General features: G+C 52.9%; 10 protein-coding genes across 10 annotated transcripts; 7 read left to right on the top strand and 3 right to left on the bottom strand.

Annotated features, from left to right (window-relative positions):
- Nucleotides 1-334: 334 nt before the first annotated feature.
- On the bottom strand, nt 335-1882 carry SETTUDRAFT_168837 (uncharacterized protein). Its single transcript, XM_008026399.1, has 2 exons — nt 1141-1882; nt 335-1079 (listed from the first exon to the last, which is right to left on the bottom strand). Exons 1-2 carry the CDS (start codon nt 1467-1469, stop codon nt 476-478), a joined length of 933 nt encoding a protein of 310 aa, XP_008024590.1. The 5' UTR covers nt 1470-1882; the 3' UTR covers nt 335-475.
- A 1891-nt stretch (nt 1883-3773) lies between these two features.
- On the top strand, nt 3774-4883 carry SETTUDRAFT_160934 (uncharacterized protein; the record flags this gene model as incomplete). Its single annotated transcript, XM_008026400.1, has 1 exon — nt 3774-4883. The coding sequence occupies one exon, from the start codon at nt 3774-3776 to the stop codon at nt 4881-4883; it is 1110 nt and encodes a 369-aa protein (XP_008024591.1).
- A 479-nt stretch (nt 4884-5362) lies between these two features.
- On the top strand, nt 5363-5939 carry SETTUDRAFT_39164 (uncharacterized protein; the record flags this gene model as incomplete). Its single annotated transcript, XM_008026354.1, has 3 exons — nt 5363-5429; nt 5509-5623; nt 5687-5939. 3 exons carry the CDS (start codon nt 5363-5365, stop codon nt 5937-5939), a joined length of 435 nt encoding a protein of 144 aa, XP_008024545.1.
- Nucleotides 5940-6307: 368 nt separating this feature from the next.
- On the bottom strand, nt 6308-9181 carry SETTUDRAFT_150252 (uncharacterized protein). The gene is made up of 4 exons (XM_008026401.1): nt 9002-9181; nt 8934-8952; nt 8832-8883; nt 6308-8781 (listed from the first exon to the last, which is right to left on the bottom strand). The coding sequence occupies exons 1-4, from the start codon at nt 9069-9071 to the stop codon at nt 6322-6324; spliced, it is 2601 nt and encodes an 866-aa protein (XP_008024592.1). The 5' UTR covers nt 9072-9181; the 3' UTR covers nt 6308-6321.
- A 662-nt stretch (nt 9182-9843) lies between these two features.
- SETTUDRAFT_168838 (uncharacterized protein) lies at nt 9844-10937 on the top strand (the record flags this gene model as incomplete). The annotated part of the gene is made up of 4 exons (XM_008026402.1): nt 9844-10267; nt 10317-10434; nt 10500-10618; nt 10669-10937. The coding sequence occupies 4 exons, from the start codon at nt 9844-9846 to the stop codon at nt 10854-10856; spliced, it is 849 nt and encodes a 282-aa protein (XP_008024593.1). The 3' UTR covers nt 10857-10937.
- A 1214-nt stretch (nt 10938-12151) lies between these two features.
- On the top strand, nt 12152-13429 carry SETTUDRAFT_160938 (glycoside hydrolase family 43 protein; the record flags this gene model as incomplete). The annotated part of the gene is made up of 3 exons (XM_008026403.1): nt 12152-12577; nt 12636-13284; nt 13335-13429. 3 exons carry the CDS (start codon nt 12152-12154, stop codon nt 13427-13429), a joined length of 1170 nt encoding a protein of 389 aa, XP_008024594.1.
- Nucleotides 13430-14509: 1080 nt separating this feature from the next.
- Nucleotides 14510-17391, top strand: SETTUDRAFT_168839 (uncharacterized protein). The gene is made up of 2 exons (XM_008026404.1): nt 14510-15117; nt 15167-17391. Exons 1-2 carry the CDS (start codon nt 14626-14628, stop codon nt 17207-17209), a joined length of 2535 nt encoding a protein of 844 aa, XP_008024595.1. The 5' UTR covers nt 14510-14625; the 3' UTR covers nt 17210-17391.
- Nucleotides 17392-18269: 878 nt separating this feature from the next.
- SETTUDRAFT_168840 (uncharacterized protein) lies at nt 18270-19942 on the bottom strand. Its single transcript, XM_008026405.1, has one exon. The coding sequence runs from the start codon at nt 19889-19891 to the stop codon at nt 18710-18712; it is 1182 nt and encodes a 393-aa protein (XP_008024596.1). The 5' UTR covers nt 19892-19942; the 3' UTR covers nt 18270-18709.
- A 431-nt stretch (nt 19943-20373) lies between these two features.
- SETTUDRAFT_168841 (uncharacterized protein) lies at nt 20374-23138 on the top strand. The gene is made up of 5 exons (XM_008026406.1): nt 20374-20531; nt 20590-20621; nt 20681-22130; nt 22284-22592; nt 22651-23138. Exons 1-5 carry the CDS (start codon nt 20457-20459, stop codon nt 22951-22953), a joined length of 2169 nt encoding a protein of 722 aa, XP_008024597.1. The 5' UTR covers nt 20374-20456; the 3' UTR covers nt 22954-23138.
- A 685-nt stretch (nt 23139-23823) lies between these two features.
- Nucleotides 23824-25146, top strand: SETTUDRAFT_28003 (uncharacterized protein; the record flags this gene model as incomplete). The annotated part of the gene is made up of 1 exon (XM_008026332.1): nt 23824-25146. The coding sequence occupies one exon, from the start codon at nt 23824-23826 to the stop codon at nt 25144-25146; it is 1323 nt and encodes a 440-aa protein (XP_008024523.1).
- Nucleotides 25147-25252: the final 106 nt, after the last annotated feature.

Consider the following 25252-nt stretch of genomic DNA (forward strand, 5'->3'; position numbering starts at 1 on the left):
AAAAAGCCCATTGACTCGCGCGCTCAACGACGCCTTGCGACGTGGCTGGCGCCTCCCACACGGCCAAGCAGTCCTCGACATGGGCGGCTGCTTCACAACGTAGCATGCGAAGACGTAGATTGATTGGACCCAGCTGAGCGTCCCTGTTCGGAGAAATTGGCAAAAGTATAATGCAAGCAGCAAGCATTGCGACAAGCCCCGCGACCATGCCGTGCCTCTTCCCTGCACAGTTTGCCGGGCATGCCAGCACAGATGCGCCAATCACGTGCCAGAACAACGGCAGCTCACTCTCAGCTCTGCTTCCATGCCCTACGACATGCCTCCAGTCTCCGCATCACACCCATTGTCGCCCAAGCTCTGCTCACTCATATACATCCATAGGGTATCCCAGCAAGCCGAAGAAACTGCCTTCGACACTACGTCATCCGGACCGAAACCAAATATGCCCTTCATCACCAAGAATTTACACACAGGCTCATCGCCTGTGTGACGGCTCCACGGCAGATAGCTCGGCCAAGATGCCCTCTGCAGGCACCTCTGCCACACTTCCACCGTTTCTCGCATACTTTTCCAACACGGCTGTTTCGGCGTGCATCTCCGCCGGCGCCTCCGAGCCATACGCACTAGGTGCCATGTCCGACGAATTCGCTGGCGCATACGAGTTCCCCTGATTCCTCCTCCTTCTCCACACCAAAAGTCCCACGATGCCCAAGAGAGCGAGCCCCCCAACAACTCCACCCACGATGCCCCCTATCGCCCCGCCCGATAACCCCGAGTCGCTCTTCTCAACAACACTCGATGTGACCGATGGAGTAGCCACTGGCGCTCCAGTACTACTACTCAATACCAACGTGCTAGAAGCTGTCGACGACGAGGTGGCGGTAGTCGATGTCGCGGCGGTAGTCGACGTCAGCTTTTGCAGAGCATCCAAGCTGACTGGGTACGACGAAGCCGAAGGCTGAGCCAATGAGAGAGAGTGCGCAGTTTGGTTCACAGCAGTTGCATTGAGCTTAGCAAGTGGATCACTCAAGCCGCTCCAGCAAATATTAATCTGGTCTGCTGTCTCGGTGCACACCTCACTGCATCCAGTATTAGCTGCAAACCTACAGATTGCATAGCCAACACGCGCCACCAACTCACCTCTCCTGCAAACAGCAAAACGCATTGTTACCCGAGCCACACAGACGCTGGTTACCTCCGGGTTTCTTGTCACTACTCCCCTGGCAGCCTTGACTGGGTTTCCAACACACGGCATCCTCGGAGCCAGCAATACAGCAGTAGTAATCCTGCACTCTATCGTCAAAGGCGCAGACAGACGGAGGCGAGCATTCAAATGGCCAGCCGGGGCACGTCAAAAGCCTGCTCGCGTTTCCACCGTTGCCCGCGAACATGAACTTGGTAAACGCGGCGCGTGCTGGCGAAGCGGTCAAGAAGACCAGGAAAGCGGTCGAGACTGTGTCTCCGCGCATATTGGAAAATGTATGAATGGTGTGGCTCCAGAGGCAGTGGGTGCGAGGCCTTTCAGACACGGGCGTGACGACTGACGACGTTGGGAAACATGGTTGCAGTCTCCATGGCAAAACTGGGTCGACTAAGGAAGGGGGGATATCAGGCCTCCCGCTCTCTCCCAAGGCGGCTATGCCAATGTCGCTCAGGCTTGTGTGCGGGAAATAACACAATGGGAACCAATGGTGTTGATCTGGTGCTATTTCAACCTTGCGCTACTGGTAGGCTGTCATGGTATTAGGGGAAAGATTGCTGATCACTACCACGTAGAGATTAAGCCAAGCTTAGAAACGAAGGAGCTCGGAATTTTTTCAGTCTTCGGCCCTACTCCATCGTGTACCAGAACCTTAACAACGCTAGTGCATACCTATTATAGAAAAGAAAATAAGCACTATAGTGTAGTAGATCTATGCACTACAAAATATTCAACTTCCATGAATATTATAACTCATGCTTACAATTTAAAAAAATGAACATAGATATCTTGGTGTATAGAGTTTTCCAAATCAATTTATATTAAAATAGATATCATTTAATACTGACAGCGGAGTTGAAATCAGATTACAACTGCTGATGATATTCAAATAGAAAAGTAAGATAGAAGAGGATAGAAAGAAGTTAGGTTTGTCGATATATAATCAGAAGTGATACCCTTCCTTCTTCGTGTAAAACGATAAAATCATAAAGAAATTAGTAGGTGCGCATTGTTCTTTGGTGTAAGGGTGGGAACTTGAAAAAAAATACAATGTCCTTGGTAAGCATAGCATTTTGGCTTAGAGAGGCGCTGGCACAGTGGCGCTACATGGAACTAAAGCAATAGTTGTCAAGTATAGTTGTTAAGTATAGTTGTTAAGTATAGTTGTGAAGTATATCCCACATGTTGGACATGTATGAGGCACTCGTGCTGGTTTGGAAAAGACATGTTTGGTCGCGGCTTGGCTTCGCAATTTACCTTGACGTCGTTCAACGTCTTTGATATACTGGCATTTATTTTTTAGACATGCAAATGCAAATATTAACCCCTGGAGCGTTTCTACGGCCACGTATCGCAGTGTCCCTTGATAATTGGCTCCCCGTATTATGCACCAAGAAAAATAATCTCGAGTCAGGCATACTTATTCCTCGCCACATAGACTTGGCTTCTCAAGCCTATATATATATCCATGCTTCTGTCTCATGCCATGGCCTTCCCGCATCCGCCACCCATGGTATGCATAGTCAACTAGCCTCTTTCTCCTTCTAAATAAACCTGAGACTAGCCCCAAGACTTGATTGAGGTTTCGGCGCGTGTCAACTTGTCAATGCTGTTCTTTGGTGTGGCGCTTCTGGAAGACGAAGGATAAAATGCACAACTATGACAAAAAATGAAGTGGAATTTGGAATCATTGACATTGTTGACGTTTGATGCCGATGCAGAGGCGGCGTGGTGGGAGGGCTGTCATGTCGAGGGATTCAAGGTACGGTGGCGGTGGCTCCGACGGTTGAGGAGTGACAGGTATCCTGCATAGTCTTGTCATGGGCATGCATCAACAACACACCTTGGCATGAACAAAGGCGAATAGATATCATGAACCAAGTGCAAAAATATACTTGTCAAGCATCATGCGTCCATGGTGACTGGGATACATGGTTGGGACTAGTTTTGTAGACGCAATCTCTCAGAATTCATTCTATACTCTGCCGACAAAGTCGACTGTGATTCTTATCGTATATAATGGTCCAAAGATGGCTGTATCTTGACCAGATAGTGTAAGAAAAAAAAACATGCTCAATCATTTCTACTAAGCAATGGATTCTCTCTGCCTACAATGATTGCCATGGACATAGTCTTCCAACGGGAGAACTTGGCGGCTGCAGCCCCACCTCGCCTGACTCCGGATATGTCCCCATCTTTACTGTACCTAGGGTACGCAACGACCCGCGTAGAAGCCATCACATGCTGAGCATGGCAAGTGCTGTTCACCAACACGTGTCGTGTTATGCTACAAGTAGGTCATCTGTACAGGTAAATGAGGGGTGGAACAGAAACTTGCCGACCCTAACCTCATCCCCGCACATGCAGCCGTATACACATGTTAGCGTATCCGACGCTCGGTTATTATTGTAGCGAGCACCATCAGAGCCGCATCGGATGCATATCATGTTCCGAGCATGTCGTTGTTGGGATATGGATAAGACGTAGGATCTACTTTGTCGAGAGCAAAATCCATTCTGCAGTTTCAAGTCCGCAATTTTGGTCCATCAATGGATAATACACCCAACCCACCATGTCGAGGAAACAGCTTACCGTGCTTCACATCGGTGACGATATTGTGTACAATCCGGATTACTACAAACAATTTGCATTGAAATTCAACGTTATCCAGCCTCGTGCCCAAGATCGGGAGAGGGCAAGTTTCATCGCCGCGCTCAAAGAAGGAAGATGGGGTGATTTCCACGCTGTTTTCCGCCCCTTCTGGAACTCTGGAGGCGAAATGGGAAAATGGGATCAAGAGCTGGTTCCGCATCTGCCAAGTACATGTCGAATCTTTGCTTCGGCTGGCGCGGGCTACGACTGGGCGGATATCCCGACATTGTCCAGACACGGTACGAGGCCGCGTGATATACTCCAAGGCGTTGATCTCGAACTGACCTTGAAAAATCCAGGCATCACGTACTGCAATGGTGCACGCGCATCGTCAGAAGCCGTAGCAGACATGGCCATATGGCATATTCTGTCCGTCTTCCGCAACCTCATGTGGAGCGCCGAAGCCGCCAAATCGGGCGACGTGGAGCAGTGGAAATCCGCACACAAGCACCAACAGGACACGGCATACAACCCCAGAGGTCGCTCGCTAGGCATAATCGGTCTGGGAAACATTGGATATACCATTGCACAAAAGGCATGGCTGGGCTTTGGCATGCGCATCCTGTACCATGACGTTGTGAGGAAGCCGGAAGAGCACGAGGGCGCGGTGAAGGCGACATTCTATGAGCATCTGGGAGATATGCTTGCCGAAGCAGACTGCACAGTGCTGGCTACCCCGTTCCTGGGCGAGAAAGTCATCACGGCCGAACGCCTGGCGCAGTTCAAGAAAGGCAGCCGCTTCGTCAACATTGCGCGCGGCACTCTGGTCGATGAAAATGCTCTTGTCGACGCACTCAAGAGCGGACACGTCTTCGCCGCTGGGCTCGACGTGCATGAAAACGAACCATTTGTTCATGCCGACTTCTGTAAGATGCGCAATGTGAGCTTGACATGTCATAATGCGGGAGGTGCCTGGGACACGGCTGCTGGGTTTGAGAAACTCGCCATGGAGAACATTGAAGCGTTTTTCTTCAACGGCGGAGCGCTGACACCGGTCAATGCTCATCTGGTTGATGCGCGTGTGGAGTAGAAGAGAGAGGAGAGGAAAGGGGAGGAAGGGGAAGAGGAGGAAACGAGATGATGTCATACCCCGTGTTCACGCGTTGAGGCACGCGTTGAGGCCGACCCATGACCATGTCCAACCCATCGCCCGAACACGCAATGCACAGCCATCTCTTCATCCCGGACATCTCGATTCACGTCCATTTCATGATCAAAGTGGAGTCAGAAAAAAGGCAAACCCTACAGTGCGCGGCCCACATGCTGCAGACGTGATTCATCATGACATCAACTCGAAATGCCTAGTTAGTGGGTACCGTGATGCTATGATGGCATTGGGTGAGCAGCACACAACAAGCGCAGTATAGCCCGACGAGAATAAAACCTCGCTGTTGTTCGAGTAGAGCACTCCATCATCAACCCATTCTCCTTCAACTCTGCGTCTTTGCTCCAGATAGCCTGATTCACTCTCCCCAACCAGCCCACTAGTTCCAACACACATCACCCAAAATGCCTCGCATGGTCGCCCCCCCTCCATCTGGCGAGTTCCAGATTGTCCTCAGCAAGCCTTTTACCGGTGAGTACTACCACGATCATGATGAGGGGCAGAAAGAGGTTCAAGACAAAAAGAACGACTTGCTAACAACCCAATCCAGGCGCCCCAACACATATGATTGAAGTCATTGGCGAGCCCAACCGCCCAGCCAGCATCCGCATGTCCAACTACAATGGCAGCAACAAGTCTTCGGAGAAAAAGGGCGACGTTCCCCAGTAAGTCTCTTCTCCCATGCATCCATGCACACAGACGACTGACGTACTCTTCTCTTTCTCTAGGGATGACGTCCGCGAACTCATGTCCCTCGTCTCCACCCTCCGTGGCTTTCCCTCGCACCCCTCAAAGGACATCTACGGCCTCGACACAAAGGTCGACTTCAACACCATGGAGATCCAGTGGGGCAACCTCGACGACGATGCCGCCATGCAGGGCGGCGAGGTGGCCGCCGAGCAAAAGGATGAGTTCAAGCGCATTGCTGATAGCATTGAAGCCCTCGCGAGACAGTTTGCTAAGCAGGATTCGCCCGTCTAAAGACCAAAAAAAAAGAACCGGGCGTCTTATTGGATGGGTACCATTGGCGTTTGTTCTAATCATGACATAACGACTGAATGAATTAAGTAAAAAAGTCAAGAATCAAAAACCAATACAAAGCCATTTGATGATTTCATTCAAGCTACTGGGAAAAGTAGACTTGTGCTGATGAGTTCAACCGAGTCATGGACATGCTGCATAAAATGGAACCCACTCATATATTTGCATGAACACGGCCAATCGTCCACTTTCTCAAGGCAGGCAAACAAACATCAGTCATTATACTCCGTTTGGAACACACATCGTCAGAAAGATCCAGCGCCTGAACTGGCTCTACTTAAAGCAAACAACCATTATTCAAATCATATCAACATGCAATCAGTTAAATCTTGTACACAATGCCACCAGAGTACATGACCTTGTTGCGCTCACTGAGCGCCTCAAGCGCCTTCTCCGCCTCGCCTCGTCCAAACGGCTCCCTTCCACTACCACCACCCAGCCTCGCGTTTACAGCCGCCACAAGAGGCTCCACGTCTGCTGCGTCGTTGGCAAACAACGGTCCATCAATCAGCTGGCCAAGCGCCGTCTGGAACACTTGTAGACGTGCAGCCGTGATATCCTGTGACTCTTGAGACTCGCTCTGTGTGGCCGGAAGTTGCGACTCGGGCTGTGAAGACGCGGCGCTGACTTGAGATGAAGCGCCCCCGCGGGACGACTGTGTGCGCGTTGTTGTACGTTGCGCCCTTGGCGTAACGTTGTAGAGATCATCGTTTGCCTCTTCGTCGTCCTCACCAGCTTCAGCCGCAGGGGTGCGTGTTGTGCCTGTCCGTTGGCTTCTAGTCGACGGCCCACCCGTCCGTCGAGACTGTGTGGCTTCTGCTTCATCGCCGTCTTCGTCCTCACCACCCGATGATTCTTCGTCCGTAGACATGGCGTCTGGGTCGCGCGCTGTGCGTCTTCGCTTGCGACGATCATCCTCAACGACTTCTTTGAACAGAGCAAAGCGTAGAATCTGCTCTGCGACATCGGCATCCTTGCGCTCAACCCGCTTCGATAGACGCGCTTTTGCGTGCGCAGTCGAAAGACGGATAAGCGTCTCCAGAGTACGTGCAGTGATGGGAGAAGTGCGACGGGTGCCTGCATCAAGCTCGTCATTGCGCAGCGCAGAGTAGACGCTCACAATGTGTTCTGCAGCACCTTTGGTGAGGATTGGCTTCTCGCGCTTCGCGTACTGGATGTACTTCTTGATAAACGGAATACTGAGGACCTCGGTTCTTCGTGAAGAGCCCCGCCCCATGGTGATGGTGACGCCAGAGTGAAGCATGGGGTTGAACTTTTCGTACACATCTGTTGGGCGGTTGGCATCAGTATCCGTCTCGAGACCAACACCCAGAAGCTGGGAACCCTCTTCGCGAACAGGCGCACCCTCCTCCGTGCCAGGCTGACGGTACCTGTGCATGCGGAGAACGTGTTCAGAGACCTGTCTGTCTCGCGCATCCTCGATGTCGTCCGTAACGACGAAGAGCAAATCAAAACGCGAAAGGAGAGAGTCTGGTAGAGCAATGTTGCGATGCGGGTCCTTGTGGATATCGTACTGTCCGAAAATGGGGTTGGCAGCAGCAACCACACTGCAGCGGGCGTTGAGCGACGTGTGGATACCGGCTTTGGCAATGGTAACAGTCTGCTGTTCCATGACTTCGTGAATCGCGACTCGATCGACGTCGGACATCTTGTCGAATTCATCGATACAGACGACACCACGATCGGCGAGGACCATGGCACCAGCCTCTAGGCGTCGCTCGCCCGTTTCTTTGTCGGAGGTGACGGCCGCCGTGAGACCAACACCGGACGATCCACGACCAGTGGTAGCAATAGCGAGAGGAGCCGTGTTCAAGACGAACCGAAGCAGCTGCGACTTGGCTGTGGAAGGGTCACCCACCATGAGAATGTTGATGTCTCCTCTCAAATGGGTCCCGTTGTCCAGGTTCTTTTCTTGCCCTCCAAGAAGTAGCAGTAGGATTGCCTTTTTGATGTAGTCGTGTCCATATATAGACGGCGCGAGCGATTGTGATAGAAGCTCGAATACACGCTTGTTCTTTGCAATTTTGTTGATGTTGCGGATATCCGTATCAGTAATGTTGACCTGGGCAATGCCTCCACCCGACTTGGAAGACAACAGGATGATGTTGTTTGCGAGGATCAGTGTGCGGAAAGTCGAGCTACCTGCTCCAGCGTTGCGGTTACCAAGCGAGCGATAGGTGCCAACAAGCTGGATGCGGTCACCGGGCTTGACGCGGTCTACCAGGTCGTCGTCCAGAATGACATCGACGGAGCGCGGCAACTGCCCCGCCGGAGCGCGCTCAGGCATCTCTTGTATGGATATGGTCTGGTGGTCGCGGTAGATGCAGTATCCGTACTCGGTGACGAGGGGATTGCCCTCGTCATCCTCGGTCGGGTATACGCTCGAGCTTGCGGCGCCCGTTGTCATGGTCTGGTCTCTGTACTCTCTCGCGTGGAATTTTTGCTTGGCCTCGTTGTAATGCACGCTTTTGACCACCTTTGGGCGGACGAGCGACGTCTTGGTCACGATGCCCTCGAGCGAAACCATGTGGTTGAGCTGGTTGGAGCTGAGCGTACGGGGGTTGCACGAGAACTCGCCGAAGCTGCCAATGTATGCGCAATAATACACGACATCCTCGGCCGTCTCTGACTTTGGTCGGTCTGTGAAGGTGCGGACGACGTCCTTGAGGGCGCGGTCGAAGGCCTCTGCAAACTCAAAGGGCTGGTTCAGGAGGCCGTCGGCGAGTTCCCGGTTGTGGGAGCGGATTTCGTCGATGCTGACCTGGAGGCTATCAGTATGCGCGTTTTCTTCCATGGGCGCTCGCCACCCACGGTAAGTCTTCGTTGTCCTCTGTTGAGCATCACCAGAATATCTGGTCGGTAGCTGGAGCGGTCAGCACCCGCATCTCTTGTGCGCCAGCCATTGCGGCATACCTTCGCCTCGAGACGTCGTCTGCACCCAGATTAGCACGAGGCCCACATCGAGACGCTATTGAGCATACCCGGATCAAGAAACTCCTGCGCAAGTCGCACGCGGCGGCGCACTTCCTCATCCCTAATGACTTCGGCCATGTTGTTATTGCTGTGCTTCAGAGATGACGCAGGTGCAGCAGGCGGGGGCCGCAGAAAAAAAACGAGAGGCGGGCACAGAGCAGGGCGGCGGGCGTGGCAAAGGGCGAGGCTGTCGGGAAGGAGTGTATTGTTTGTCCTGTTACCCCGGTGAAGTTGCGAGGGGCAGATTCGGCCCTGGAAAGCGCGATCGCGTCCACGCTAGTCCGCTTCCGTCACGCGTGTCGGTGCCATTAACACCCTCTTCCAGTTTAGCCCTTGACATCCTTTTCCTCCAACCTCACTCACGCACACACACGCCCAAGTCCTGCCTGCAGCTTGTTTGCCGGCGCCGAACAATCAGTTTCGAGACAGAGCAGAATCAGCGTTAGATGCACAATGCCATATCCACCCCACACTGTGGGTTTGGTTGGACAGCAGCATCTCCTGGCCCATCTCCTGGCCCATCTCCTGGCCCATCTCCTGGCCCATCTCCTGGCCCATCTCCTCCGTCCACTTTTCTCGATTCACTGCAACTTTCAGTCTTCATTCAAAGAGATGGAACGTATGCTAGCCGCGCCGTCAGCACTAACCAGCACTGGGCGCTTATGATGCAGTACACTGCGATGCTTAACGCCGACCTGCTAACCCCGCTATGACCGTCTGTTCCCTTTGCTGCATCCTGACGTATACAGTTGACAGGCTACTTAAGTCGCCCAGCATGCCTGTGGACATCCTCGTATAAAATTAAATCTCTCTCGTACATCCCCCGACGCATTGCTCTGCTGTCCATGTCATGGCACCCCGCGTATTCCTCATCACTGGCTGTTCAACTGGCTTCGGTGAAGAGCTCGTCAAGGTCGTCCTTGAAAAGGGTGATTACGTCGTCGCTACCGCAAGGAATTCATCCAAGCTCGCTTTTGACAGGGCCAATGACGCCAACAGCTTATTCGCCGATCTCGACGTGACGAAACAGGATTCAATCGACAAGGCATTTGATGCAGCAGTCAAAAAATTCAACCGTGTTGATGTAGTCGTCAACAACGCTGGATACGGCTTGATGGGCCCATTCGAGACGCTTTCAGAGAACCAGATCAGGCAGCAGATGGATATCAACTTTTTCGGCTTGATCAATGTAACGAGAAAGGCCATGGAGACTATGCGCGACCTGAAGACTGGAGGCGTCATTCAGCAGGTCACATCAATTGGCGGTCAGATTGGTCAGTATAGTACCTCCTGCTCGGATGGGCTGCGCCTGATTGCGCACAGGTGTTCCCAATTTCTCCATTTACTGTGCTAGCAAATGGGCCGTTGAGGGCTTCACCGAAGCCATCTCACAAGAAGTAAAACCAGAGTGGGGGATCAAGTTTACGTGCATCGAGCCTGGGTAAGTCTTGGTAACACCAAAATGCCAGTGGGACATGAACTGATTTTGCGTCTTCGCCTCTTCAGCGGCTTCCGAACCGATTGGTCTGGTCGCAGCATGGACTTTGGCCATATATCACACCCAGCATACGCACACGTTGACCCGAGGAAGCTAGCCCAAGCGCGAGACGGCAACCAACCAGGAGGCAAGTCGTCAGGTAGAATCATGCTTGTTCGATTGCTCACAAATCTGTAGATCCGGCAAAGGCTGCCAAGGTCTTCTACGACCTAGCAGTCATGGACGACCCACCCCTCCGATGCATTGTCGGTACTGATGCCTACAGTCGAATGACAAACAAGTTAGAGACGTATCGTGAGAGCGTTAATAGGTTCGAGAAGTGGAGCAACAGCACAGATGTCGATGGCTACAAAGCGCCAAGCTGAACATTGGTAGAGTAACGAAGCAGAGGATCACAAACCAATCACAAAATCCGGGTTAGACCAACAAATCACGTCGACATTATGCTTGAACACGGCTCTCGTCGAATGTTGAAATCTGTCCAAACACCTTCACTGCGCCCTCGTGCTTGTTTCAAATTCCGCCTATCACACTGATATTGCAACAGCAACAGCCAATTGCGCGCCATTGAGAAGCATCAGGGGACCAGAATACGCCTTTAGAGCTACAGATTTATGGTTTGGTGCTAGCCAGTCCGAAAATGGACCTTTGGCTGCAAGGCAGCTTATGGTCGCACATGTACGCTCTTGTGGCCGTCGCCACGTTGCGCCCGATCGACAGGATCAGCTTAAGTCCATGGTTCGTATCAATGTGCGAATACAGCATAGCTTCACGAAAAGCAGTGCCGTTGCCAAGAATTTGTAATGACAGAATCTGTCATAACAGCATATCGGAACCAGCGCAGTACGTCACCTCGCTCTGTAGTCAACCAAATGTGGTAATGACTAACCGCGACGAGTTGTGCGACGTCTCACCGAAAGCTTCGGTACGATTTCAGTCCAGCAAATATGAGGCACGTGGCAAACATCACGCAGCAGTACAGGAATAAGAATGAACACGGTCACTGACATCACCGGTACAGAGGGAGCGGTGAAGGTGCCGATGATATGGCGCAGTCCTTGAAGTAGCAGCACTTCACGCGTCCACAGCGAGCACATGACACTTGTTATTTATGAATTGGCCCAGAAATCAATTCTTGGTATTGAATATGAACAGGTCTTCGACCACGTCAGACCCCCCCTTGTAGAGACAGCAGCCCCGGATGGATTGCCACGGAAGTTCTAGCTTCGCCTTGCCATTTATCACTGGATGCAATTTTTTAAGAGGCTATAGAAGGCCTCCTGACTTTCTTTGATCCAAGTGTATACGCTGCATAATGGGCATGAGCGTCATCAAACATGAGCGGACTGGTCCAGAGGTTCGCACAAGGCTACGCCCAACCGACTCGCATGCTCATTGCACAGGCCTTGCAGCTAACCCTGGTCACGAGAACCAAAGTTGCTACAACAGCATCCACTGCCGTTTACATGGAGAGGGCCTACCGGCAACCTCGGCGTCAGCCGCTAGGTGTTGTCGCAAACAAGAGCTGAAGGCCCAATACCTACGCATGACCCCTGACGTATGCCTCTTTCTGCTTGCATATAAACTGAGGTTGACTTTTGGACTTTTTTTGTACTTTAACTGCTATTCACCAAGTCGATAATCCGGGCAACGCAAAATCATGGCCGGCTTCCAAAGTAGGGTTCGAGACTCTAGCGTTGCAAGAGTGACTACTGCTCTTCTTACGGCATTCGTCATTACTAGCACTACCTTTGTACCATTCGTTATCGAGAGCACAGTTGCAAGTCCGATTGCAACTGCAGATCCAAGAGCTTACGCAAAACCAGAAGCACAACCTGTACCAAACGCCCAAGCAGGACCTCCACTGCTAGATGGCCTCTATCCAGATCCGGAACCATGTCGTGGAAACTGTAGCTGGATCCATGATCCCAGTATATGGTATGAAGACGGGACTTATTGGCGCTTCTCAACTAGTGGCAATATTGCCATTGCTACGGCGCCCTCGCTTGGTGGGCCATGGCGCTATCGAGGTGCCTTGTTACACCATGGAACTAGTATATTTGTCAGTAACGAACAAGACATCTGGGTAAGTTTGCGTCCACTATGATTGGGTCACCAAGAACCCTTCTCACGGTTATCGACAGGCGCCATCAGTCACGAAGCGAGGCGACACATACTACTGTCACTACTCGGTCTCGCAAATGGGTTTCCAAAACTCATCCATTGGTGTGGCTACCTCATTCTCGCTCGAACCAGGCAGCTGGCAAGACCATGGCAGCATCGGCTTACCTCTCTCGGACAGATACAACCTCATTGACCCGTTTGTGTACCAGGAAACACCAGATAGCCCCATCTACTTCAGCTTTGGGTCCTTCTGGCATGACATATTCCAGGTAGAACTCTTCCCGTACGACGACATGAAAGCATTTGGAGGCTGGGCTGAGCAAAACAACCGCATCACCAACATTATCCGAAACGATACGGTGGGCGCGCTGGTAGCCGAAGGCGCCGTCATGCACAAGGAGAAGGGGTTTTACTACATGTTCTACAGCGTTGGCCATTGTTGCCGTACGCCCGAGTCGGGCCTTGTCCCCGACGACCAGGTTTACCATATTGTTGTATGCCGATCGAACACACCAAAAGGTCCTTTTTACGACCGCCAAGGCAAGAGCTGTCTCGAGGAAAATGGCGGTACGACCATTCTGGCTAGCCATGGCGATATCTATGCTCCGGGTGGGCAGGGCGTGATGGTGCAACCTGAGGATGGCAGGACGGTCATGTATTACCACTATGGCAAGTCAAGGATGATAGGCGATGCATTTGGCCATGGCTAACGATTCTAGTCCGCCCGAGCGTCGGCTACGAAGCTGATCAGTTTTTCTTCGGGTACAACTACCTCGACTGGGAGGATGGCTGGCCTGTTGTAGTTGCAGCCTAGGTACAGGGTACTTTGTAGGAGTGGCTTTGCCAGCTTTCTGAGCGTGACCTTGTGCGCCTTGATGATGCATCTCAGCGGAAAGTATGAGCGCGTCTCTTCCTTGGTACTTTGCATGTGTGATTGGATTGAGCGGGGCGTCGGGTATCTGTATTGGTTTAGGGGCGGCGGCCCTGAAACTGATGGCTTTGAGCGAATGACTTCATGGCTTTTGAATTTTGAATGGATTTGGGTGGATGAGGGGGTGCTGAAGGCGTTCGGCGGCTCTACGGTTGATTGTGCAGGAATGGCCTTGGCAAATCTATTTTCTGTGAGTTTTATTTTACAAATGCAGTGCAATTGTGCGGTTATTTTCTTCGTCTAACATCAATACGCCGTGGTTGTCCCGCAAATTCCAGTACAGGTAAGAAATACTAGGACGGAGACATGGGCTGCGACGAGTAGTGTATGAGGGCGAGGCTTTGACACACGCCACGCAACCCAGTTCAAGCCTGGTGGCAGATGATTGTCAACACAGTTGCAAGCCCAGTCGAGGAAATTGAACAGGTGGGGTGTGGTGTTCATGTATCCGGGAAATGGCGGACCAGAATCTTGGAGGCGGCAGTGTGAGGCCATCAGGGTGGATCTTGTGGACGATAGGGGGCCGCCACCAGCAAGACGCATTCTCGACTTTCTCACCCCTTTCTTGTCGGAGCCATGCGTATCGACTCTGTGGTCGTAAGCGGTGCAGTGGGGGGACCAAGCTGGTGAAAGAAAGGAACGGATAGCCTTAGTGGCAGGATGGGCGATGGTTCGCAGCGGCGCAGGCCTAGCGCACCAAAACGGGCCTAGCGCACCAAAACAAGACTAGCATACCAAAACAGGCCTAGCGAGAAATGACGTCAGTACGTGCTGCTGTTGCGGCTGCCCACCACCATCCCTGCCACCTGACGCGACGGTGAAGTTGCCTGCCTGAAATGCTGCAGAACAATCTCAATTCAGGTTTATCGTCCACCCATGCGCGCCACTACAAGACGCCCGCCTGCTCCACGGCCCTCCTCTGCTCTGCCACACATACACACCCGCCTCACTCCATAGCTTCAGCCTCAGCCTCCCCTCCCCCTCCTCCGCCCCAGCCCCAGCACCAGCCTCCACTGCCACCGCTGCCGTTGCTCCCTCACGCCACCGCTGGCCGCTGATCGCTGCGCACGGCCGGCACCATGTCCAAAGAAAAGGGCCTTAAGAAGATTTTTCATCCTTTTGACCACCGCCTCTCGGAAAAGGTCGAGGAGATCGAGGAGAAGCTCGAGCACACCAAGCTGAGAGGCGTCCACATCAAAGCTGTCCACATCAAGCACAAGCTGGGCAAGTTCACCAACCTCTTCAATGCCAACCATCGCCATGACGAGGAGCACGAGAAGGAGACAGATGCCAAGCGGAGCAAGATTGCCGAAAGCCACCGCTTCCAAAGCTTTGCGCCCGAGAGAGACGGCAACCTGGTCAAATGGTATGTCGATGGTCGAGATTACTTCTGGGCTGTTGCCGAGGCCCTGGAGAAGGCCCAGGAGACCATCTACATCGCGGATTGGTGGCTTAGCCCAGAGCTGTTCTTGAAGCGCCCACCTTTCTACAACCAGCAATACAGGCTGGATCAGGTGCTCAAGCGACGCGCCCAGGCAGGCGTCAAGATTTACATTTCCGTATACAAGGAGGTAGGCAAAACCACCACCGCTGTGCGTGTGGCTGCTGACGTTTTGCCAGGTTTCGGCTGCCCTCACCTGCAACAGCCAGCATACCAAGAAGGCCCTCATGGGCCTCATCAAAGAGGGCGAACCCGGCTATGGAAATATCAAGGTAATGCGACACCCCGACCACAATGTCTTTGAGAATGCTGCAGACATGACATTCTACTGGGCGCACCACGAGAAGTTCATCGTCATTGATTACGCCATGGCCTTTATTGGCGGCCTGGATCTGTGCTACGGTCGCTGGGACGAGAAACAGCACCCGCTGTCCGACGCCCATCCTTCGGGTGTACAGAACCAAATCTTTCCCGGTCAAGACTACAATAACAACCGCATAATGGATTTCCAAAGCGTCGACGACTGGAAGTCGAACAAGCTGAACAAGCTCGAGTATGGCCGCATGCCATGGCACGACGTTGCCATGGGAATCATAGGACCGGCAATCTACGACATTGCCGAGCACTTTGTCCTGCGATGGAACTTTGTCAAGCGTGAAAAGTACAAGCGTGATGAACGATATGACTGGCTTACCATGGAAGGACGTGAAGGCGCCGACGAAGACCTGATTGGAGTCCAACGGCCCAAGTTCCCTGTCGGTGATTATATACATCATCCCATAACGCAACTGAGCAGCAAGAACCTCGAAAACCGTGGAACCGTCCATGCGCAACTGGTGAGAAGCAGTGCAGACTGGAGCATGGGCATTGAGCCCCATGAGCAGAGCATTCAAAATGCCTACTGTGAGATTATCCGAAACGCCCAGCACTTTGTATACATTGAGAACCAGTTCTTCATCACAGCTACTGGCAGGCATGATGAGAGCCCAGTTCACAACCAGATTGGAGCTGCGATAGTTGACGCCATTGTAAAGGCTGCCAAGGAAGAGCGTCACTTCCGGATCATAATTCTCATCCCGGCCATCCCTGGTTTTGCGGGTGACTTGCGAGATCAGGCGGCGGCCGGAACACGAGCGATTATGGACTACCAATTCAAGAGCATCTGTAGAGGCGACGAAAGCATTTTCGGCAAGGTCAAAGCTGCCGGTGTTGACCCTGAAAAGTACATTTTCTTCTTCAACCTCCGCTCGTATGATCGCATCAACGTAACCCCGAAGATCAAGGAGCTCGAGAAGAAGTCCGGCATGACCTACATGGAGATGGAGACTGCCGAAATCGATGAGCTTGAAGCGCCGGCAGAGGAGGGCGGTGAAGAGAAACGACGAGCAGCAGCTGAAATGAGAAAGAAGTATATGGACGACGCTGAGGACATCGGAAAAGGTGACCAGGGTGGTATCATCGATCCGGACTCCATCGCCGACGATGCAATGCTCACAGAGAAGAAGCCCAGTGATGAAGAATGGGCGGGTGAGCCCGAGAGCGAAAAGGAATGCTACTTCCAGGAAGAGCTCTATATCCATGCCAAGCTCTGCATTGTCGATGACAAAATTGTAATCTGCGGCTCCTCCAACATCAACGACCGCTCGCAGTTGGGTTTCCACGATTCAGAACTTTCTGTTGTCCTACAAGACACTGATGAGATTGATACCCAAATGGACGGCAAGCCATACAAGGCGGCTCGTCTCGCGCACGAGCTCCGTAGTAGCTTGTGGCGTGAGCATCTGGGTCTTCTCCCACCCCAGAGCCTCAACGCTTCCGACGACCCCAACGCGCAGCCACCAGGCGAAAACTCGAGAAACGACACAATGCCGGGTCCTGAAGCCGAATTTGTCTCTGACCCAATGTGTCCCAAGCTCTGGGACGAATGGTGCAAGCGTGCCACAACGAATACAGAGGTCTTCAGAGATCTTTTCCACGCCGATCCAGACGACAATATCCTCACCTTTGATGACTATGACTCTTTTACACCAAACCCCAACTCGGATAAAGAGCACAAGCAGGGCCACTTGTACGACATGGACCGGCCCGTGGCAGAGGTCAGGAAGGAGCTGGATCGCATTAGAGGGCATCTGGTGTGGATGCAGTTGAAGTTCTTGGAGAATGCGGATATGGCTGAGCGGGGACTACAAGTCAACTCTTTTACAGAGAGTGTGTATACATGAGGGGCTGGCGTTGGTATGGTAAGTGAGGGTTTGCGATGGGAGTGGTCTTGTTGCGAAGTTAATGTTCTGCATGATTGATGGTTAATGGTTCTTGTATGATTCCCTTGGTCTTTACGGCGTATTTTTATTATTACAATGCAGCGAATGCACGACGTTACGTTATTTATTCCAGTAATTTCGAACGCCTGATGGATAATATGAATTGGAAATGGCGTGAATTTGTTGCGGAGCAATGAGAATATATGATTACGATTGTTAAGTTTGAGTCTCACGTGAACGAGATTTTTCTCTTCTTTACCTATACCTCTCCTCTGCCTCGCGGTGCTATACATAGCTACTCCATACATAGCATCCGCAGACAGCAAATCAAGCTTCTCGCCTAATTGAGGCTGGCCATATGCTTAGCATGATATACCAATACGCCGGACCCAGTCAGGAAACCCCTGTTCACGTCAAGGGGCACATGGTCGTTTTCCCACGTTGCGTCTTTTTTTCGTTTTTGCCATTTCTTGTTTTTTTCCGTGATTCCCATGCGATACATGACGTGTGTGATATCACAAGCGAGTATTATATTAGCAGAGCACGAGTGCGAGGGGAAGATGAAGATGGTACTGTAGAGCAGGAGTTGGGCTAGGGACGGAATGACGTCACTACTCACTCAACCCAATGAACAAAAGATTGCGGCTATACTTGTGCCTGGACAACACATGCGCACCAGCATTAGAAAGACAGGGATGACATCTTAGGCTGCGAGATGTGCAGGAATGGTGTTCTTGTAAGCGTTTAGCTATGATAAGTATGCTAGCTGCTTTCGTGACTTGAAAAACCTACTTGAGGGGCAGAACCCCATAGATACATAAAAGGGAGTCAATAAAAATTAGAATTGATATTCGAAACATGCGGGATTACTACTATAAGCTTTTGATCATGTTTTAAGCATGATGTTTCTTTTGACGACATTTTCTCTCATGCCTATGGATCTGCAGGCCCTGCACGTGACCCGAGTTCACTTGCTTTCTCATTGTGTAAGGAGACACTACCATATGCGGCACGGGCCCCTCTGTTTGCGGACTTCCTTGGTTGCCTATTCGCTGGTGTTGACTACGCTGAAGCACGGATAATGACCCTGACTTGGGTTCCAGCTCGGACGCAAAACTGATCGTGTATCATGTTGGACAGGCACCCCGCGATCCATGGCTTTACCAGATGCTTGTTCTATACCGTTTTGTGAATGTCTAGTAAGTCCATGTCATTGTTTCACCTTGACAGATTTCATGCAAAAAAATCAAGAAAAAAGATATCAACATGTATACGAATGCGAGGATCTCAAAGGTGAGTTATAGTACACTAGGGAACAAAGGCAGACAGTTGCATCGAGATTCCGAATAGGCTGGGTATCATAAAAGGAATAAGCCTAAAAAGAGCAAACGACCCAGGACCCACAAAAGTGGAAATCCTTGTTGCCGACAAAGTGACGTGGTGGTGCGGGATCAGCTGAGGTTAGCTGTCGACTATGACTGTGTTGTCTCCACTGACCCGTGCAGCATTTTCTTTTCCCCTGGCCTTGGTCTTCTTGCTGTTTCCATTACTAACAGCTGTGGTGCTGATGGCTCTTTTTCGCCTAGCACTTGCAGTGGAAGACGGCGAGTCGTCTGTTGAATCCTTTGCCAAGTCCTCAGGCAAAAACTTGCCGCTGCCGGTGGCTTCTCGGACGAGAGATGTGTAGAGTTCGTGGACAGCCAGTTGGGCTGCGCTCGAATCCTGTGACGATTCTTGATCAGAGAATGATGCATCTGGGAGCGTGTCTGGTGCGACGATTTTAAGACGCTCGGTGCCGAGATGGAAGCTGCTGCAGGATATGCGAGATACGTGGACTTTGGGATGCGACAGGTCGAGAGCGAGGTGCTGATTCAGATATTTGGTCAAGGCGGCAGTGAAGGGCTTGCTGTGGGTATCTTTCAGCAGCCGACCACGACGGACAAATTCAGCGACATCTTCGGCCGCGATGGAGACTTGGATGTGTTTCAAAAGGCTCGTGGCAGTAGGGAATGCCAGCTGAATGTGCAACTGCTTTATGACATGCTGGATCGACAGGGTAGAGCTGCTTGCGGTGAGATGAGTGAAAAAGGTCTCGAGAGCCGATGTAAGAAAAGGCGACGGGAGCCTCAATGGGGCCACATGGGCATCGAAGGTGGTTCGCAGGTAGCTGAAGAAGATGTCGCGTATGGGCGCGGGCATCTTGACGAGCAACAGCGGAAGCGCGGTGAAGCCGATGGGCGAGGACGTGGCATCCGGGTCGCGCAGCAGGAGCGCATTGTACTGCTGCTTGTCGTAGTCGAGGGTGACATGGAGGCCGCGAGCTCGGTCTGGCGTCACGTCGGGGGCGACTCGCGGTGCGCCCGGGTCTTCGGACTGCAGGCGGCGGTCAATCCAGGCATCCTCGTCGCCAAGCACCTCCCAGCGGCAGTCGTCGAGCGGGCCCAGGGTTGCCGTCTCCTGGGCGGCGGCAAAGTCGACCTGGACGCCGCGCACGTTGTCGCCTTTGAGCTGGTCCTTGAGGCGCTTGGCATGGGTGCGCGTGGCGTCGTCGACGAGGAGGGGCGCGTCGCCATGGTGCAGCGGGGATAGGCGGTACAGGCTGTATGTCCTGTTGAGCAGTGGATACGGGGCGACATATGCCATGATGTCAGCCGCCGGGCATGGATGGGGAGGGGAGTCTTTGGGCGACTATTTGGGCGCTGGGGGGAGGGGGGCGGCAACAGACGCGTCGGCAGAGACAGGCGGGCGGGTGGGCATGACGCGGCGTGTTGCTGTTGCTGTTGCTGCTATTGTTGTCGCTGCTGATGCTGCGGTGTAAATGTATGTATGTATGTATGTGTGCGTGTGTTTGTGTTGTTGCTGTGGTGTTGGTGTTGATGATGACGGCGGCGACGGCGGCGGCGGACATGGCGGCGGCCCGTGCATCCCGCCCACCAAAACAACTTTCCTGTTAGTGCCCCGCTGTTTGGCGCCATCGAGAAACTTCTGTGTGGTTCCTTTTGCGCTGTCGGCCACTCCTGTCCGCCCATACCAGCGCTTTCTTGAAATTTTGCTGCAGGTGCACGCCCTCGCCCACGCCTATCCCTCGCTGCTACTCCAACCACCAACTCCCCCCCTCAAATATACCCTTATACCCCCCTCCAAACACGCCCCTCCCCCTCCACAGCGATATCACCGCCCAACACAACCCCGCCATCAGATACCAGCCATGTCTGTCGTAGGAGTCGACCTGGGTACCCTCAACAGCGTTATTGCTGTTGCGCGGAATCGAGGTGTCGATGTCGTAAGTGCCTCCCCTCCCGCCCATGGTTTCGTCGCTCACAGGCTGACTCACTGTCCAGATCGCAAATGAGGTTTCCAACCGCGCGACACCGTAAGCACCCTCGCCCCCGGCAACAATACACACACACAGACGACTGACGACGGATACAGATCGCTAGTGGGCTTCGGCCCCAAGAGCAGATACATTGGCGAGATGGCCAAGAACCAAGAAATCTCCAACCTCAAAAACACCGTCTCTTCGTTCGTGCGTCTCGCCGGCCGCTCGCTCCAAGATCCAGATGTCCAGGTGGAGCAGGACTTTGTGTCGGCCCAGCTCGTCGACATGGACGGCCAGGTCGGCGCAGAAGTCACATACCTGGGCAAGAAGGAGCGATTCACCGCCACACAAATCACCGCCATGCACCTCACAAAAATGCGGGCCACAGCCTCTGCCGAGCTCAAGCTGCCCGTAAACGACATTGTCCTCAGCTGCCCCGTGTGGTACACGGACGCCCAGCGTCGCGCCATCCTCGACGCTGCAGAGATTGCCGGCCTCAAGTGCCTGAGGCTGATCAACGACAACACCGCAGTCGCCCTCGGCTGGGGTATCCCCAAGCTCGACCTGCCCGGCCCAGAGGAGAAGCCGCGGAGAGTCGTCTTTGTCAACATTGGCCACAGCAACTACACAGCCACTGTGGTCGAGTTCCGAAAAGGCGAACTGGCCGTCAAGTCGAGCGCCTGGGACCGTCACTTTGGTGGCCGCTACATTGACAAGGCCCTTGTCGAGCACTTTGCCAAGGAGTTCAAGGAAAAGTACAAGATCGACGTCATGGAGAACGGCAAGGCGCGCTTCCGTCTGGCTGCCGGTGTCGAGAAGCTCAAGAAGGTGCTCTCGGCCAACAACATGGCGCCCATCAACGTCGAGTCCATTATGAATGACATCGATGTGCGCGGCATGCTCAAGCGCGAGGAGCTCGAGGAACTGATCAAGCCGCTCATCGATCGTGCTACCGCGCCCATTGAGCAGGCCCTGGCCGAGGCCAAGCTCACCATCGACGACATCGACTCGATTGAGATGGTCGGTGGATGCACCCGTGTCCCTGCCGTCAAGTCCAAGATCCAGGACTACTTCGGCAAGCCGCTGTCCTTCACTCTCAACCAAGACGAGGCTGTCGCTCGTGGATGCGCCTTCTGCTGCGCCATCCTCTCCCCAGTCTTCCGTGTCCGTGACTTCTCCGTTCACGACATGGTCAACTACCCCATTGAGTTCACATGGGAGAAATCCGAGGACATCCCCGACGAGGAGACGAGCCTCACCGTCTTCAACAAGGGCAACGTCATGCCATCGACCAAGATCTTGACGTTTTACCGAAAACACCCCTTCGACCTCGAGGCCAGGTATGCCAAGCCTGAGCAGCTGCCCGGCAAGACGAACCCCTGGATCGGCCGTTTCTCCGTCAAGGGTGTCAAGGTGGACCCCAAGGGCGACTTTATGATTTGCAAGCTCAAGGCACGTCTCAACGTGCACGGCGTGCTCAACGTCGAGTCTGGATACTACGTGGAGGAGACCGAGGTTGAGGAGCCAATTCCCGAATCTCCAGCCGAAAAGAAAGAGGGTGATGTACGTGCTTTTGAATTTCCTAATGATCTTAGTACCGGCCGGCAAAGCCCAGCAGAGCCTGCCGCGAAACGTCACAAGCTTAGCGATGATCCTGTACTTGCGCATCCTTCTGCTTCTGCGCCTGACCCGAATAAGCTAACAAATCATGTGCAGGCCATGGACGTTGACAAGGACGCACCTCCGGAGCCGCCCAAGATGCGCAAGGTCAAGAAGCAGCTGCGCAAGGGAGACCTGCCCCTGTCCGCCGGCACTGCTTCGCTTGACGAGACGACCAAGCAGACGCAAGCCGAGCGCGAGAACGCCATGATCATGGAGGACAAGCTCGTTGCCGACACGGAAAACGAGAAGAACAACCTTGAGAGCTTCATCTACGAGCTCAAGGACAAGATTCTCGACGTCTACGCCGAGTTTGCCAGCGACGACGAGAAGGCCAGGCTCAACGCCAAGCTTGAGACGATTGAGGTAAGCTCCAGAATTCATCTTACGAACATGGAGTATATGATACTGACAGCAGACACAGGAGTGGCTATACGACGAGGGTGACGATGCCTCCAAGGCGCAATATGTCTCCAAGAAGGAGGACATCCGCGCCATTGCTGGCCCCATTATCCAGCGCTACAACGACAAGATTGAGGGCGAGCGACAAGCCGCTATGGAGAAGCAACAAAAGGAGCACGCGGCCAAGCAGGCCGAGCTTGAACGCGCAAAGCGCGAAGCCGAGGCCAAGAAGCAGGCTGAGGCACCACCGGCGGAAGACACAAAGGATACCGAGATGGCCGATGCCGAGGGCCAAAAGGCTGACGGCGCTGACGAGGCTTCTTAGACGGCGGTATATGCGTAGGCGTATGGGCAAATGGAAAAAAGCATTTGGACGGCGTAGTATACACCTCAGGCTACGTTTCGGAGTGGGAAAGTCTTGGTTCGCCTTTGTTCGATTTTTTTCTGTGATGAGATCATGGTAATGCGATGCTTATGATAGACCAGTCGATAGATGAACGAATATGGGATTTGTCGATGTCTCAAGAAAATGATTGTTGTGGTCGTTTTTATTATCCCGGAAGAGCGTAACATTGCAGCGGTCAGGCGCGCCACGCTCCACATGGCGTGAAAGCCGGGCAATCACAGGCCGACGACAATGAGGGAGCATTAGTGTTGGCAAACATTGCTTCTTCTTCGTTTCTTCTCCTCCTTTCCCTTTTAGCTAGTGATCAACGATTAGCTTCTGGGTTTTATGCAGTCATGTTACAGAGAAAGTGCAGGTCAGGGTGTGGAACTTGCAAGTACGTATTTTTTTGATCTGTTTCGCATTCTACATAGAATGGTGAAGCGGATTTCCTCAAGGTGGTGCAAACATTGATTACCCAACTAACACACAAGCAGAGCACGGAAAGTAAAATGTGACGAGACAAAGCCAGTTTGTTCGCGTTGCCGCTCCACAGGCCGCACATGCGATGGCTACGGTATTCTGGGCGGAGGAGGCAATACATATCTTGAACGATATGGCCGTAGTGCATCATGTCCATCACACAGCAACAGCAACAGCAACAGCAACACGCTTCGCCCACTACCAACTTACCTTTTTTCCCACACCCAAGAACTGCGGTACCTTGAGCTGTATAAGCAGCGTGTCTTATGGACATCATCAGGCTGGTTCGCAGTCGATTTCTGGCATGCCATTGTCCTCCCAGCACTCATGTCTGAGCCTGCTGTCCTGCACGCCGTCATCGCATTGAGCGCGGCGCATCCGTGCAATTTCGACCCTGATCAGACATCAGATGCAAGAGACAGGTTTACCGTGAAGCAGTACAGCAAGGCGATTTGCGCGTTACAGCCTCTCTTGAGGTATGGTGACCGGGCGTCTGTCATGGTCGTGTTGGTTACGTGTCAGGTATTTACGTTTCTGGAGTTTATCCGAGGGAGGTATCGCAGTGCAGAGACGCATTTGAGGAATGGAGTTAGGTTACTGAGGGACATGAGTTGCAACGATGGTGGCAAAGTAACAAGTGCCCTTGACAAAGGCATTGTGAAAAGTTTCAAGGCGCTTATCACGCAGACGAGTCTGTTTGGCATTGCATTCGACGACACCGAACTTTTCCTGTATCCGCTACAAGCAAGCGGAGTATCTTCTGGAGAGGCATTTTCAAGTTCAGAAGAGGCAAAAGATGCGCTTGATGCAATTCTCCGGCACATCATGCTCCTGTCCCAGCGAGCCGAAAAGGACAATGCTACGAGCTCCAAACAGCAATATGACGAACGCTGCTCGGCACAGAAGCACATTTCTGCCGTCCTGGAGTCATGGCATAACAACTATCTCCGAATCATGACCCCAAAGTTCAACAAGGATGCACCCACATGCCCGGAATCAGCGTTGGCATCCTCTCTCCCTTTCGGAACGCACATCCCCCAATCAGCATCCCCCACCTACACCCGTACCCACCTTTCCTACCACCTCCTCCTCATGTACCACACCATGGCACGCCTCCTCAACTTGTCGCTCTCGCCCGACTTTTGCCAAACAAGATATAAAGCATACACAGGTCTGTTCCTCGCCATCCTCACCCACGCCCACACCATCTTTACGGCATACAGACTCGCACAGAGCATCCCTGGAAACGTCAATCTGGATGATTCCGTCAGCGAGTCGGGCTTCATTGCACCGCTGTACTATACGGGCATCAAGTGTCGCGTGGGCCGCGTCAGGCGCTTTGCACAGAGATTGCTCAGAGTGGTGCCGCACAAGGAGGGCATGTGGGATGCGTTTGTTGCGGCCAATGTAGTGGGCAGGGTTATGCAGCTTGAAGAGCCTAGTGTATGCTCAAAGGGGGAAGACGAGCAACATGTTTCGCTGCTCGAGGTTCCGGTTTTGAGCGTACAAGATGAGGAGGGTGTCATTGTCGAGGCATTGTTCCGCAGCGTCAGTGTGCAAATGTGTGGGGACGGCGGGATTGCAGCGCATGTGACGTGTGTGCGGGAACGAAGTGGTGAGGTTGCCGTGTTTATGGTGGATAATACGTAGGCATTGTTGTTTGTGTCGTCGCCGTTCTGGAGGCCTTCATCTCCCTCGACAAGATAGATCAATCAACATGACGTATGGTTAATGTCCACTTTGCCCAGGAATGAAC

Source organism: Exserohilum turcica (assembly GCF_000359705.1).
Source record: "Exserohilum turcica Et28A unplaced genomic scaffold SETTUscaffold_18, whole genome shotgun sequence".
NCBI classification, from domain to species: Eukaryota; Fungi; Ascomycota; class Dothideomycetes; order Pleosporales; family Pleosporaceae; genus Exserohilum; species Exserohilum turcicum.